The sequence below is a fragment of the Dipodomys ordii genome, unplaced genomic scaffold, assembly GCF_000151885.1.
Source record: "Dipodomys ordii isolate 6190 unplaced genomic scaffold, Dord_2.0 Scaffold92, whole genome shotgun sequence".
Taxonomy (NCBI): Eukaryota; Metazoa; Chordata; class Mammalia; order Rodentia; family Heteromyidae; genus Dipodomys; species Dipodomys ordii.
This window is the reverse complement of record NW_012267308.1, coordinates 5,120,564-5,136,381: the sequence shown is the minus strand read 5'-3', so window position 1 is coordinate 5,136,381 and position 15,818 is coordinate 5,120,564. Positions and strand designations below refer to the sequence as shown.

At 50.1% G+C, this 15,818-nt stretch overlaps 1 protein-coding gene across 1 annotated transcript in view; it reads right to left on the bottom strand.

Moving 5' to 3' along the window:
- The window catches only part of Ryr1 (ryanodine receptor 1 (skeletal)), a 111,771-nt gene that overhangs the window by 29,487 nt on the left and 66,466 nt on the right, over positions 1–15,818 (bottom strand). Inside the window, exons 63-80 of the mRNA XM_013026195.1 lie at positions 14,866–15,106; positions 14,073–14,160; positions 13,879–13,971; positions 13,380–13,394; positions 11,809–11,979; positions 9,938–9,997; positions 9,559–9,696; positions 9,037–9,149; positions 8,743–8,839; positions 7,368–7,474; positions 7,186–7,237; positions 7,010–7,081; positions 6,252–6,351; positions 5,971–6,050; positions 5,791–5,867; positions 4,579–4,652; positions 3,944–3,961; positions 2,216–2,296 (exon numbers count right to left, since the gene is read on the bottom strand). Of these exons, the coding sequence (XP_012881649.1) occupies positions 2,216–2,296; positions 3,944–3,961; positions 4,579–4,652; positions 5,791–5,867; positions 5,971–6,050; positions 6,252–6,351; positions 7,010–7,081; positions 7,186–7,237; positions 7,368–7,474; positions 8,743–8,839; positions 9,037–9,149; positions 9,559–9,696; positions 9,938–9,997; positions 11,809–11,979; positions 13,380–13,394; positions 13,879–13,971; positions 14,073–14,160; positions 14,866–15,106 (1,677 nt within the window). The remainder of the gene's footprint in view (positions 1–2,215; positions 2,297–3,943; positions 3,962–4,578; positions 4,653–5,790; positions 5,868–5,970; positions 6,051–6,251; positions 6,352–7,009; positions 7,082–7,185; positions 7,238–7,367; positions 7,475–8,742; positions 8,840–9,036; positions 9,150–9,558; positions 9,697–9,937; positions 9,998–11,808; positions 11,980–13,379; positions 13,395–13,878; positions 13,972–14,072; positions 14,161–14,865; positions 15,107–15,818) is intronic.

Here is a 15,818-nt window from a genome sequence, read left to right as displayed (position 1 = left end):
GTGTGTGTGTGTGTGTGTGTGTGTGTGTGTACGTACTGGAGCTTGAACTCAGGGCCTTGCTTTTTTTTTTTTTTGTTGGTTGTGGGGCCTGAACTCTGAGCCTGGGAGTTGTCCCTCAGCTCTTCAGATCAAGGCTAGGATTCTACCACTTGAACTACAATGCCACTTCCACCTTTTTCTGTTTATATGGTACTGAGTAATCGAACCTAGGGCCTCATGCATGCAAGGCAAACACTCTACCACTGAGCTATCTTCCTAATCCCTTTTTTTTTTCTTTAATCAAAGCTGATGTTCTAACACTCCCACCACATCTCTACTTGTGGCTTTTTGATGGTTAGTTGGAGATAAGAGTTTCACAGACTTCCCTGCCTAGCCTGGCTTTGAACCATGATCCTGGCATCTCAGCTTCTTGAGTAACTAGGATTACAGGTGTGAGCCACCAGCACCCAACAACAGTTAGATTTCTATTCATTCCAATTTTGTCATGAACATTAATTTCCGGGAAGTTTGTGGTTTCCCAAGCACCTGCTAAGGGTAACCACAACTTTATGACTGCACATGTTTGTTATAGGAAGTGACATGAAGGAGAATGTCTTTGTACAGGATTTGGATGGTTTCTTTAATGTCACGAACTTTGGGTGTCACATGAGGTTATTTTTTCCCTTCAGCATTGTATTTAAATAAGCAATTGTGTCATCTTTGATCTTGTCAAACTGGCAGAATCAGAGCGAAAATAAACTTTTTTTTTGTCAGTCATGGGGCTTGAACTTAGGGCCTGAGTGCTGTGCCTATGCTCCTTTTGTTCAAGGATAGCACTCTACAACTGGAGCCACAGCGCCACTTCTGGCTTTTTAGTGGTTAATTGGAGACAGGAGTCTCATGGACTGTCCTGTCCAGGCTGGCTTTGAACAGCAAACCCTCAGATCTCAGCCTCCTGAGTAGCTAGGATTACAGGCATGAGCCACTGGTGCCAGGCAAATTTTTTTTTTCAAACAAAACTCTTGTGTATATTGGGAAAGAATCTGAAGATCTTCCTCCTGACAAAACATTTCATGCCACAAAAGAAATGAATCAATCCAAGACTCATTTTAGGCCGGGGAATGGTGGTTCATGCCTATCATTCCAGATACTCTGGAGGCTGAAGATTTGAGGATCACAGTTTGAAGTCAGTCCAGGTAGGAAAGTTAGTGAGGAAAGCTCCAAAAAAACAAGAAGTGAAGATATGGCCCAAATGATAGGGTGTTATCCTTGATTGAAAAAAAATTTAAGAGACAAGCACTCGGGCCCTGAGCTCAAGCTGCAGTACTGGCACAATTTAAAAGAAAAAGACTAATCTTAAAACACCAGAAAGGGCTGGGAATGTGGCTTAATGGTAAAGTGCTTGCCGAGCATGCATGAAACCCTGTGTTTGATTCCTTATTACCACATACACAGAAAAAGACAGAAGTGGCACTGTGGCTCAAGTGGTAGAGTGCTAGCCTTGAGCAAAAGAAGCTCAAGGACAGTGCCCAGGCCCTGAGTTCAAGCCCCAGGACTAGCAAAAAACAAAAACAAAAAACAGGAAGTTTTTTCCTTCTACATATTCAAAATACAGAAATCCACCCCGTTTACTGAACTTTGGTGGATGGAACCCAATCCTTACAGGAAAATGAAATGAGATAAAATGCCCATTTGGGCAAATAAATTGTTTTGGCCACATTGTATTTTGGCATATTTCTTTTGGAAACTGTACTTGGCCAGAAGAGTTGAGTGAAGAAGCCAGGCGCCGGTGGCTCACGCCTGTAATCCTAACTACTCAGGAGGCTGAGATCTGAGGATCGTGGTTCAAAGCCAGCCCGGGCAGGAAAGACCATGAGACTCCTATCTCCAATAAACCACCAGAAAACTGGAAGTGGCGCTGTAGCTCAAGTGGTAGAGCGCTTGCCTTGAGCTGAAGAGCTGAGGGACAGCGCCCAGGCCCAGAGTTCAAGTCCCATGACCGACAAAAAAAAAAAAAAAAAGAGTTGAGTGAAGAGAAGGAGCTAAATCTCAGAAATTCCAAGAGGATTTTGGGAGGGAGGTAGATTGAAGCTGGACAAGACCAGGCTGGTTGGTGGCCCATCATGGATAGAGGAGGAGGACAACTGGAGAGCAACTCAGGTAAGTATGGCTGAAGCCTCCCCACCTCCCCCAAGGCCTTGATGTCCTCTCTACCCAGCCCACACCTTGTCCTCACCATTGTTATGTCCCTCACAGAGCAGCTGTAGGAACCGGAAGAGATCTTGTGTGAATTCATCATCAGCCATGACCTTCTCTCCTGGATGGGAGGAAGGGACAGGGCCCAGGAAGGATCAGATGTGCCAAGACACAAGCACACACATGCACACAGCACATGCACACTGCAAACACATGCACGAAGTATGGAGGTGCTGGGAAGAGCAGCCACTAAACTTCAAAGACACTGTGAGGGCCATGGGCATCCATGACACCAGCAGGTCTTGACCTCAGAGTCCATGAGATCAGCAGATGGAGACCTGAGGGGCTCTTTAGTCATGAAGCTGGGGCCTCAAGTGTCTTTCTACAGCATCAGTGCCCTGTGATGTCACCACTTGTGTGACAAAACGTCTGACTTGGCAGACGTTCAGGCAGCTGATGTGCCCTCACCCCACCCCACCCCACCCACCCCACTCCCAGGCTGCAGCAGTTAATGGATTACAGAGGTTGGGGTCACTTTCACACAAAGGCTCTGAGCAGGAAAGAAAAGGATTGGGCTGGGATAAGAGAAAGATAGGGACTGAAAGCTAGCCAACTGGCCCAAATGCCTCAAAAGCAGCCAATCCAGGAGAAGCAGAGGGAAGATATATCAATATGGTCTACTCAGAATGGGCATCTGAAAGAAGCCAATCATGGTGGGCTGTAAGGGAGAAGGCGAGGTCATAAATGGGCCAATCAGAGCAGGCGCAAGGGGGGGGCAGGCGCGCACCAATCAGAATGGATGATTGGAGGCAACCAATCTGATTGGTGGATGGGAAAACCGCTGACCAATCAATCTGCGGTTGGGACGCAGTGCGCAGAGAAGGTGGGAATTGGCGGGGAGGTGTCACCCCACCCTGGGACTGGGGATCTGGGTCTGGAAGGCCTAAAATATCCAGTTGGAAAGGAACTTCTATGGTCTTTTCTTCTGTTTTTTTCTTTGGTCGGTTGTGGGGCTTGAACTCTGAGCCTGGGCACTGTCCTTCAGCCCCTCAGCTCAAGGCAAGTGCTCTACCACTTGAGCCACAGCACCACTTCCAGTTTTCTGAATGGTTTATTGGAGGTAAGAGTCTCACAGAGTTTCCTGCCCGGGCTGCCCTTGAACTGTGATCCTCAGATCTCAGCCTCCTGAGTAGCTAGGATTACAGGCATGAGCCACTGATGCCCAGCTAACTTCTGTTTTACACATGGAGAAACTGAGGCTTAGGGAAGATAAGAGATTTAATTATTTATTTGTGTCGGTTGTGGGGCCTAACCTATGGGCCTTGACGCTGTCCATGAGCTCTTTAGCTCAAGGCAAGTGCTCTACCACTTGAGCCACAGCACCACTTCTGGTTTTCTGGTGGTTAACTGCAGATAAGAGTCTCACAGACTTTCTTGCCTGGGCTGGCTTTGAACTGGTGTCCTCAGAGCTCTGAGCCTCCTGAGTAGCTAGGATTACAGGTATGAGCCACCAGCACTGAACTAGATAAGAGACTTTAGTGCCACTTGTGATCAGTGACTCATTTGAGATCAGAATCTCTTATCTTGGGACTCCTGGTCCCAAAGCTTTCCACAGACAGTCAGACAGGTGCCCCTTGCCCCCCACTGGAGGGTCCCTCCATTCTTGGATGTCCCAGATCCTCAGCCCCCCAGGTAGAGGGGGAAGTTGGGAGTTAGAAGAGGAGGGATGGCAGCAGCACAGCACAGGGAAAAAGGGAGGGGGAATTACCGTTCTGGCGATTGATGACTGAGGCAGCCAACAGGATGGGAGGAGGAAGCAGGAGGGAAAAAGAAAGACAGACACAGCAAAACACACAGTGACAGTCAGGGACAAGGACACAGGACACACAGAGAGAAACAGCCCCAGACAGAAAGACAGCCAGAAGGAGACAGAGGAGAGCAGGTGAGCAAGTAAAAGAGGAGGAAGTGAAGGTCCAAGCCAAGGAAGAGAAAGAACAGAGAAGAGAAAGAGAGGACAGGGAGAGGAGGAGAGGCAGGAAGCGAGGATCAGGGTAGAAATGTTAGACACGTCAAAACACAGCAAAGAGAGGACTAATTAACCCGGATTAGGGACATTAATGAGAGAACAGCAACCAGGGCATGAGACTGGGGTACGTGGAGGGCAGGGTCCATGGGGTGATGGGTAAGAGAACACAGGACAAATGACACCCAAGGTGGCACCCATGGGGAGGGAGATCCTGAGGAATGGAGGATCCTGAGGGAGGGGGATGGCAGGACTGGGATCCATAATCCAGGAAGAATGAGAGGGAGTTCTCTGGAAGGGGGTGCCTTGGAGGAGAGGAGCTCTGGGCAGTGGTGGTAGAGGGAAGGAAGGTCAATGTCCCCAGGGAAAGAGGGTCTCACCAGTGCCATCCTCATTCACCATGCCTAGCCCCTCTGCCTTGTTCTGCCTCTCAAAGGCATTGAGGTCCAGGACACTGAGGGAAGAAAGATTGGAGAGATGTCATGAGATCTCTGCCCCCTCCCCTCGATTCCAGGACCTGAAGGGCCACAGGAGACTGTGTATCACCAGAAATCAAGAGGAGAGCTGTGCACTGACAGTTTAGGTCTGTAATCCTAGGTACTCAGGAGGCTGAGATATGAGAATCAAGGTTCTAAGCCCACCCAGACAGAAAAATCCATGAGGCTCTTATCTCTGATTAACCAGCAAAAAGCTGGAAGTGGAGGTATGGCTCAACTGGTACAGCACCAGCTTTGAGCAGAAAAAGCCAAGTGAGAGACTGAGACCTTTAAATTCAAGCCCCAGTACTGGCTGGCACATACACATGCACACGTGCATAAATGCACACACACGCACGCGCACACACACACACACACACACACACATAAACGGAGGCAGAAATGAGTAGGCAGCAGAAGCAATGGGGACCTTGAGCCTCCCCAACCCCAGATCTATGAAGTAAGGCACGGCCTTACTTCAGGACAAAACACCTGGCAGCTGAATCTGAGGAAGCAGAAACTATCAACTAACAAAAGCAACACAAGAATGGACAGAAGTCAGTTAATAACAAGAGGCAAAGAAAGGGCCATCAGTAAGAACCCAAATACCCTTGAGTTCTCAACAAATCTCTTGGTTCTACCATGTGGAATTCATATTATTATTTTCTGTGTTAGTCCTGGGGCTAAAACTCAGGATCTGGGCACTGTCCTGGAGCTTTTTTTTGTCATCATGGGGCTTGAACTTAGGGCCTGGGTGCTGTCCCTATGCTCCTTTTGTTCAAGGCTAGCACTCTACCACTTTGAGCCACGGTGCCACTTCTGGCATTTTAGTGGTTAATTGGAGACAGGAGTCTCACGGACTTTCCTGCCCAGGCTGGCTTTGAACTGTGATCCTCAGATCTCAGCCTCCTGGGTAAGCTAGGATCATACATATGACCCACTGGTACCCAGTTTATATTATATTTTAATCTCTTTCCCTGACCCACATTAATTCTTAGAATAAGCTCTCTGGCATTTGAGCTTTTCTTTTCCTGGCCCACCAGAAGTGGCACCGGAAGCAAGGGCACACTGCCACACCCAGCAGGCCTGAACTGGAGGATGGATATTAGACTCCACCTGCATGTTTGCATGAGTGCCTGGATACTCTGGAAGAAGCCCACTTCCTTCTTATCCTTCAGGTAGTCCAGCATTTTCTGCAGAGGAAGGAAGTGACGTGGGAGGCGGAATCAGAAGTCAGGGAAGTAGGCAGCTCCCTCCTCCCTGAAGCCTCCTCCCCAGTCCCTGTGCCTCTGGTACCTGCTGCACCTCTGCATTGCCTCCATTAAGGATGGAGATGCCCAACTTCAGGGTGGAGGACACCATGGCGCCCGTTTCACCTACAGGGAGCAAAGCGGGAGTAAAAGCAGTTCCTCTGATTGGCTGTTACCACCCAACAACCATCCAAGAGATGGGGAATGGTAGGGAGGTGGGGGGGGCAAAGTGTGCCTTCTGTGTTTACAGGGAATGGGGGCACTGGAGAGGAGAAGAACAGGTAGGGTGTCTCAGAGGAACAGAATGAACGTGGCACAGACGAGCACCTTTGCAGGCACTGATCATCTGTAGTACCATCTCAGCGGCCCCCCGGTTGTGCAGCCGTGACTGTTGATACAACAGCCTCTGCTTCTCCATCTCCTTCTCCTGGGGCAGAAAGGAGGCCATGAGCCCTAATGAGTCTAGCCTGTCCCCCCACAGCCTCATCCCTCACCTCTGCCCTCTGAGGGCCTGACACTTCCAGAAAGCACCCCCCTTTCAATTGTGAGCTCTTCCTGTCCCTGGGGACTTATGTCTTTCATTTGTACCCTGTACTTAGAGCAGGGTCTAGGCACAGGGCTACACAGATTGAAGCTGGGCATGGAGCAGCCTTAACTTGGGCCCCATGAACTGCTTCTCCTTTGTCTTTCTTCCTCCTCCCCCTCCTCACCCTCCTCCTCCTCTTCCTCCTCTTCTCTCTCTCTCTTTTTTTTTTTTTGGTCAGTCATGGGGCTTGAACTCTGGGCCTAGGCACTGTCCTTCAGCTCTTCAGCTCAAGGCAAGCACTCTACCACTTGAGCCACAGCACCACTTCCAGTTTTCTGGTGGTTTATTGGAGGTAAGAGTTTCATGGACTTTCCTGCCCGGGCTGGCTTTGAACAGTGATCCTCAGATCTCAGTCTCCTGAGATGACAGGCATGAGCCACCACACCTGGCATCCTTCTGGGGCGTGGTCCTGGGGCTCAAACTCTGGTCTTGGGTGTTATCTCTTGGGTGCTGACCGTTATATATATATAATGGTCTCAACTACCTGGCCCCAACCTACCTCAAAAGACACCTCAGCCTCTTCTTCTCCTTCAGCTTCGCCATTCTCCCCTCCCTCCTCCATATGGCAGCTCTGGGGAGTGGCATCAATTAATGGTGATAAAAAATGAAGGCGATACCCCATCTGTCCACCCTTAGCTCAGTCAGGGGCCAAGTACTACAGGGGCAGGAACTTACCTTTGCCATGATGTCAGCGTATGCCATGTATAGGTAATCCTCGTCTAGTTTACTGAGGAAGTAAGTAGAGAGAGACGGTTGGAACCCAGAGGAGTGGGGACTACATCTCATCTATCTTATCACAGCTTCCTAACTGCCTTGGTAAAATCAACCCAGAACATGAGGCTGGAAAAGGTCCTCACCTCTTTTCAGTCAGAGCAGTGCGGCTAAAGTGCAGGACCAACTGGTGCAAGGGGTCTGGCTTCTTCTCCTCTACTTCTTCCTCCTCTTCCTCCTGCTCCCCAGCTTTCTGAAGGAAGAGGATGAATCTTAGGGAAGGGGTTCCTGGAGTATCCTCTAGTCTTCTCTCATAGCCCTGGTGGGCTGGAGGGTTTTTGGTTGTTGTTGTTTTGCCAGTCCTAGGGCTTGAACTCAGGGTCTGGGCGTTGTCTCTGAGCTTCTTTTGCTCAAGGCTGGCATACTACCACTTGAGTCACAGCGCCCCTTCTGGCTTTTTTCTGTTTATGTGGTACTGAAGAATCAAACCCAGGGCTTCATACATGCTAGGCAAGCACTCTACCACTAAGCCACATTCTCAGGCCTGGAGTTTTTTTTTCTCTTCACCTACATCATATATCCTGGTGCTACTCAATACAAGGGATGCATTTCTATACTTCCCCTACTCCTCTCTCCCCCCCCCTTTTTTTGGTGATACTGGAATTTGAACTCAGGGCATCACACTCTTTACCACTTGAGCCACATCTTAGTTTTTCAGCCTTAGTTATTTTTCAGATTGGGCCTCACACTTTTACAGGTTTGGATTTGGCTCTTCCTACTTATGCCTCCCATGTTCCTCGGATGACTGACATACTATACAATGCCCAGCTTTATTGGTTGAGATAATACCTAACTTTGTGCAGGGCTTAGGGGTTAGGAGGGTAGCTCCAAAACATGATCCAGTGGCTCACACCTATAATCCTAGCTATTCAGGAGGCTGAAATCTGAGGATTGTGGTTCAAAGCCAGCCAGGGCAGAAAAGTCCCTGTGAGACTCTTTTATCTCCAATTAACAATGGAAAAACCAGAAGTAACCCTGTGACTCAAAGTGGTAGAGCACTAGCCTTGGGCAAAAGAGCTCAGGGACAGACCCCAAATTGGGAGTTCAAGCCCCACAGTCAACAACAAAAACAAAAACACAACCAGTGTTGGTGGTTCACACCTATAATCCTAGCCACTCAGGAGGCTGAGATTTGAGGATTGAGGTTCAAAGCCAGTCTGGGCAAGAACGTGTGTGAGACTCTTATCTCCAATAAACCACCAGAAAAACAGAAGTGGGGAAGTGGCGCTGTGGCTCAAGTGGTAGAGCACTCGCCTTGAACTGAGGAAGTGCCCAGGTCCAAAGTTCAAGCCCTGTGACCGACAAAAAAACAGAAACAAAAACAAAAACCCACATGATTCTACCCATTGTATAGTTGGGATTACAGGTGTAAACCACCAACTCCCATTTTCATAGCTCTTGATGTGGAAGGTGCCCTTACCCCGTCTTGCCCCCACTTCCCCAGGCAGCCCCACTACTCACTGAAAGGTCATCTATCATGCGGTCCTCAAAACTGTGGTCCTCAGTCAGGATCCATGAAGCCTTGTAGCTCTCCAAGAACATGTTACATGCCCGGTGTCTGCAAGGAAGAAGTCTGAGTGTCACTGAGACCCCACCTCTTCCACATTCCCCTGCCTCCCACACATCCCACCCCCCACATTCCACTCTCGACCATCTTCATGCCCCCATATATAATATGGCTCTCCATCCTCCTGGCTCCCAGATTCCTTTCTCCTTGGGGGCCCTTTGGGCTCCCTTCCTTCTTGGGGGCCTTACGTGGGCAGATTGTACAGGGGTGTCATGCGAAAACAGGCCACAACTGCCCGCCGACGTTGTTTGGACAAGAGCTTGTGCCACACTGCCTTCTTGGACTTGTAAGGGTGCTCGGTCTGGAGGGCAGAAGTCAGTCTGTCATGTCCCAGGCCTTGTCCCCCTCCCAGGTCTGGATGAAACTACACATGTGTAGCTACATCTATATCCAGTACCAACTTCCCATCTTCAGCCCTGTCTCCAGACTCAAGGTATCTTCTTCTAGTAGGCCCCATCCCTAGTCCCAAAGTTTGATGTCCCCCTTTAGTTCTAGTTAATCCTACTAACTGGATGCCAAATGGAACACTAGGTCCTTCTCATAAAGCCCTATTTGCATCCTAAGCCCCACCTCACACTCAAGGCTCCAGCTGAGGCTCCACCCATAGACAAAAGCTTCACCTGTAGGCTCTACTCACAAGTCCAGGGCCAGCTCAAACTCCCACCCACAGACCTGCTACTCAGCAATAAGAACTCTTGGGCCCTACCTACCTGCTCGAGGTGGTAGAGAACTGCAGATACTTCCTGGACTCTGCGTACAATTTTCTCTGGGTCATCAGCATCCTCCTCCCGGCCTGGGAGGCCCCGATACAGGGCCATCTGCCAGCGTAGAGATGGGGAGCCTTCAACCTAGGGTGGAGAGGCAAGGTACAAGGCCAACTGCATGAGGGATCTTCTTGCTTAGCTCAAATTCTCCAACCCCAGGGTCGCCCTCCTCAGCCATGTATCCCATTTCCACTGCCAGGCTTCCATGGAGGAATGTGATTAAGGTCCTTCTTCTATGCCTCAAAGATAGACAGTGCTGGAAGCATTTGCTATCATGGTGATTATTCTTCTGGCCCACCCCTTCCAGCTGCAGACTGAGACATACCTTTCCCTGCAGGTTGAGGTTGTTTTGTAGGAATTCTCGGACCTCCTCATCTGTGTCTTTCTGGAAAGACATTGACCCATTGGGTCACTTGAGGCCCCAGCTTCATCTTTGGCCCACAGCCCTTTCCCCTCTAGACTCACCACCCCAGGACCTGCTGAGGGGTTGTATGTTGGGGGAGGACCCAAAGGAGAGCAGTGGTCAGAGAGGAGTGTTTGATTGACAAGGGAGTCATAGAGACAGCCTGAAAGGATAGAAGGATAGGGGTCTGGCAGGATGGAGGGGGAGACAGGACAAATCACCAAAGGTCAAACAAGTGGAAAGATGATAGGGGGTGAGAGGGTACAACGAGAGTCAGGAGACTTTTTTGGGGGGTGGGGTGGGGAAGGGCTGTGAGGGATTCAGCAAGGTCAGCAGAGATCACAAGTAGTAGGGAAGGTCAACTAAGCCACTGTGTTCAAGGGCCCAAGGAGGGGTCAATAGGGAGGAAGTTTCTTAAGGTCAAAGACCAAAGCAAGCAGTTATGGGACCCTGGAGGATGCTTTGGGATCCCAACAAGACTCAACAGATTCTAAGTGGAGCTGGAGATCCTGGAGGAGAAGGGGCCTTTGGAGTCCCAGGAGTCCCAGGACTCCAACGGGTCCTTATAATTTTTTTTTTGCCAGTCCTGGGGCTTGAATTCAGGGCCTGGGCACTGTCCCTGAGCTTCTCTGTGCTCAAGGCTAGCTACTCTACTACCTGAGCCACAGTATCACTTCTGCCTTTTTCTCTTTATGTGGTACTAAGGAATCGAACCCAGGGCTTCATGCTTGCTAGGCAAGCACTCTACCACTAAGCCACATTCCTAGTCTGTCCTTCTGATCTTTAGCATTCCAGAAGCGTTAGTTATCAGATGCTTAGCAGGGTCTTGGTGGGGGCAGGGGTGTCTTGGAAGATTCTAAGAGGATTCCTGAGGTTGTGCTGTACAAAAGGTAAGTGGGGGAGGTGTTTTAGGAGGCTCCTTTGGGATCTCAGAAAGCTTAGGGAGTTGGGTCAGTTGATCCCCAGAACCTTGAGACCTCAGAGGTTTGGGTGTGGTTTTGGGAAAAGGATCATTAGGATTCTGTGGAGGGAGGGCTACTCAAGACCATAGGGGCTCAGGAGGTCCCTGAAAGTCCTTGTGTGTGTGGGGGGGCTTATCTGGGTGTCAATAGAATCCATATGAACAGGGTCCTGAAGACAAGAGGGAGTAAGCTGGAGTGAAGGCTTAGTGGGAACCCAGATGTTCAATTCTGAGAGTATTAGGTTAATCAGAGGGGTCACAGAGAGCTCAGTGGGTTCCAAGAGATTTAGGAGATCCTAATGGTCTTGGAGGACTCAGAGGAAGATCAGGGGCTCTGCAGTTTTAGCAGTGGTGTTGGTGGGGTTCTGTGGTATGCCTTAGGAGTCTTAGAGTTCTTATAGGTCTTAGGTTTGTGGTTTTACTGGGTGCCCGTTAGGAAGCTTTTTCAGTCTGCTGGACTCTGAGAATGCTGTTCCTGGGGCTTGAACTCAGAGCCTAGTCATTATCCCTGAACTTTTGTGCTCAAGGCTAGTACCCTACTACTTGAACCACAGCTTTCCTTCTGACCTTTTGCTGGTTAATTGGAGATGAGAGTTACACAGATTTTCCTGCCCAGGCTGGCTTCAAACCATGATCTTCAGATCTCAGCTAGGATTACAACTGTGAGCCACAGGCACCCAAATTCTAAGACTCTTTATAGTTCCAGGTATCCCAAAGAACACAAGGTTCAAGGTTATGGTGAAAGATTTAGTACAGGAGAGCCTTCAGGGGTTCCATGGTATCCCAGGGTCCCAAGGGCTGAGCAAGCTGCTAGGTGGGGATGAGAAATCACCAGGGCATAGCGGGCCTTGGCCAGCCCAATGAGGTCCTGGTCAGTGGGGGCACACATGTTCAGGCCAATGGGTAACATCTTCTTGAGTGTAGCCACGATCAGTGAGGTCTGCACAGAGTACCGGTCCCCCCGGCGCTTTTTCTTGGTCCGTTCCTGGTCCGAGCCACCTGACTATGAGGATATAGTGCTCAGTGTCTGCTCATGTCTCAACTCCCTGCCCCAGTTTCAAACCTGTAGCCAACTACAGCCTGGGTGCCAGGCATCCTCCTTCCAACCCCCAACAGCCTCGACCTCAATCCACAAGGTTATTCTCACCCCAACCCCAGCTCTGTACCTCACATAACTAATTTTTTTTTGTAGGTTGCAGGGCTTGAACTCTGGGCCTGGGCATTGTCCCTGAGCTCTTCAGCTCAGGGCAAGTGCTCTACCACATGAGCCACAGTGCCACTTCCGGTTTTCTGGTGGTTTGGTTGAGATAAGAGTCTTACGGACTTTTCTGCCCAGGCTGGCTTTGAACTGTGAAACTCAGATCTCAACCTCCTGAGTAGTTAGGATTATAGGCATGAGCCACTGGTGTGTGGCTCACATAACTAATTAATAACCCAAACCCTTTCAAATGTCTCTCAAATGCTGAGCATTTTCTCCACCTTGGATGACCCTCTCCCAGAATCCCTTGCAAAATTCCAATACATAAAACCCACCATTTCCAACATGCACAACTTCACACTTCATATCCCAAGACCAAGTTCCCAAGAATCAAATAAAGATGCAGGCCCACCCAAGAATCCCAAGAGATCAGAGAAGTTGGGGAGCAAAAAGAGAGAGCCACTGAGAGATGACAGACAAAGAGCTAAAAGAAACAGAAGAGGCAAGAGAGATATAAAAAGATCTGGAAGCAGAGACAACAGACATCCAAAGCAGTGTTCTGGAGTCTTAAGTGCAGGGCTCCCTGGCCAGGGTTGTCCTAAGTCATGCCAACAAGAAGCGTTGGTGACAAGCTACGGCCAGTATACCGTCCATGGCAGCTGGTAATACTTGAGCAGGACCCAAGTGCCAGGCACTCCTGAAGGCCACACATGCAGCATTGCATTGAGTTCTCACAAGGTTCCGGGCTTCAGGGCCACTGGCTGGATGTCATCAGAGGCTCAACAGGATGACACTTAGCCAAGGTCACACAAATTCTACCCAAGTCCATCCCATTCCAAGCCTTACACCAGTGCATGGCCACCGGAGCCGCCATCTCAACCATGCCCCTATCCCTCCCCTCACTCCCCTTGACCTCAGCCCATGATGCTTGAGGGAAAGCTGAAGGTTGCTTTTTTTTTTTTTTTTTGGGTAACAAAAACCCAAAAAAAAAAAAAAGATAAATCAACAAATCGCCAAAAGCCAAGAGTTGGGAAGGGAGGTAAATGGTGGGGGAGGGGGAAGAGGAAAAGAAGGAAGAGTCTGGGAACTAAGGACAAAGGTTGGGTGTAGGAATAGGGGAGTTCTGGAGGGATGGGGAGCTTTTTGGGGAGAGGGGAAGGGGATTGGCCAAGAGCCATGCAAAAGGTTCCAGATGTGGGGCTGACCTGTACATCTCCCGCCTGCTTCACCGGGTTGCAGACAGAGACAAGAAGGGTTACCCCAGCCCCACAGAGAACCCCGGGCCCAACTCCAAATTGTTAACACCCCCCTCCCAGTTAATCTGCCCCACTCTGCCATCCCTCTTTTAGCTGGGCATTTCAGACCTTCGGTAGGGGAGGGTGGGTTTTTTATAACCCCCAGTTTTGAGGAGGATGGGGTGGGGAGAGGATGGCAAGGGAGGATGTGGGATAATGGAGAGAAGAAGAAAGCGGGGTGGGGGGAGATGGGAAATGGGGAGGAGGATGGAGATGAGGGCCAAGGAGGAGGGAGATGAGGAAGGACATGGGGAGGGAGGAGGGAAAGGGGTGATAGGGAGGAGGAAGTAGGACATGGGACAAGAAGAGGTGCTCTGAGGGATACAGGGACTATAGTATAGAACAGGACAGGTAGCTCATTCTCTTTTCCCCTGCTAGGTCCTCTTTCCCAAACAAAGCCATTCCCTACCTTGGCCATTTTGCTTTTGTTGTCAGCAGTCAGGAAGGACATGTTATTGATCTCATTCTGGACCACGAAGTTCTGCTCCTCACGCTTGAAGTTCTAGAAAGGAGAGCAACATTGAGGCCCAGTCAGGGAGACCAAGAAGGAGATCATAGTTACTGGCTGAGGGAGAGGACAGCAGTGTGTGTGGGGGAACTCACGTGGGACTTGGACCAATAGATGAAGATTTCGCCCACCATCCTGAATAGCTCCTCTGCGTTGGGATTGGGCTCTGTCAACCAGTGCGCCCTAGGTAGGAAAAGGGATTGTTGGTGGGGGCAGGGATCCCCAGAGAAGGGGAACTACTAAGAGAGATGCTTCAGCCATTCTGGTGAGGAGGGAGGTTCAAGGAGCAGAAGCAGCTGGTAGCTCACACCTGTAATCCTAGCTACTCAGGATGCTGGGATCTGAGGATCGAGGTTGGGAGCCAGCCCAGGCAAACTATCAACAACGGACCAGCAAAAAGCCAGATGGAGGTGTGGCTCAAGTGGTAGAGCACTAGCCTTGCACAAAAAAAAAAGCCAGGCAATGGGCTGGGAAGGTGGCTCAGTGGTAAAGCGCTTGCCTTGCATGCATGAGGCCCTGGGTTCCATTCCTCAGCACCACATAAGCAGAAAAAGCCGAAATGGTACTGTGGCTCAAGTGGTAGAGCATTAGCCTTGAGCTGAAGAACTGAGGGACAGCACCCAGGCCCAGAGTTCAGGCCCCATGACGGGACCCCCCCCAAAAAAAAAAGCCAGGCAAGAGCTCAAGGCTCTAAGTCCCAGTACTGGCACACCTACAGGCATGCACCCCCCCCACACACACAAAAGAGTAGAAGGAAAGCCAAGGGGACTGGGTTGTTCTGAGCTAGGGTAAGAAAAGTCAGGGAGCAAGGAAGGAGGGTGAGAGCATCAGGTAGTGCCAGGTGGGAATGGAGGGAGAGTGGGGATGGTGGGCTGAGGATACACTGACCTGTTGTTGTCCACATAGCGGATGAGCAGTGGGTAGAGGGCATACAGGTCCCGGCAGAGGACTGAGAACTCATCTCGCACCAGGAGCTCGCCCTCCTCTGCTTCGGCCTTGGCTTCCAGGCGCAGTTGCTCCTCCTCAGCCACCACCTTCCCTGCCCGCTTGCGCAGCCGCCCTATGGTGGGGATGAAGTGGGAGCGAAGCAGCTCCGGCCGAGCACGGCTCACGATGGGCTGAGCAAACACTGCAGAAACATGGAGAAGGGAGGGGTCACTCATGTGTGACCTCTAACCTAGCCCCTCACCTCAGTTCTCAGCTTACAACTACTGACCTGTTTCCTAGAACCTGCAGTTGTCATTTGACCTCCAACCTCTGACTCCAGCATCCTCTGATTCTTTTTTTTTTTTTTTAATCAGTCTTGGGACTTGAACTCAGGGTCTGGGCACTGATCCCAAACCTCTTTGTGCCCAAGGTTAGCATTCTATCACTTGAGCCACAGCACCACTTCTGGCTTTTTCTGAGTGGTTTATTGGAGATAAGAGCCTCACAGACTTTCTTTCCCAGTCTGGCTTTGAATGGTGATCCTCAGATCTCAGCCTCCTGAGCAACTGGGATTGCAGGTGTGAGCCAACGGTGCCCACCTTGATTCTACTTCTGACCCCAAGCCTTAATCTTTGACATAGTCCCATCCTGTCGCCCATTCCCTGACCTCTGACCTCCAATTAGTAAATTCTAACCTGATAAGTTATCCTAAACCAACATGACTCTAACCTCAGTCTTTAACCTGTGAGCTGGTGTGCCTATATTTAGCATCTTGTCCCACTGTGATTTCTATGACCCCCTTGACTTCTGTGTGTGTGTGTGTGTGTGTGTGTATTGTGTGTGTGTGTGTGTGTGTGTGTGTGTTTTGCTGGAATCCAGGGCTTTACCTATGTAGTCAGGGGCTCTACCACGAA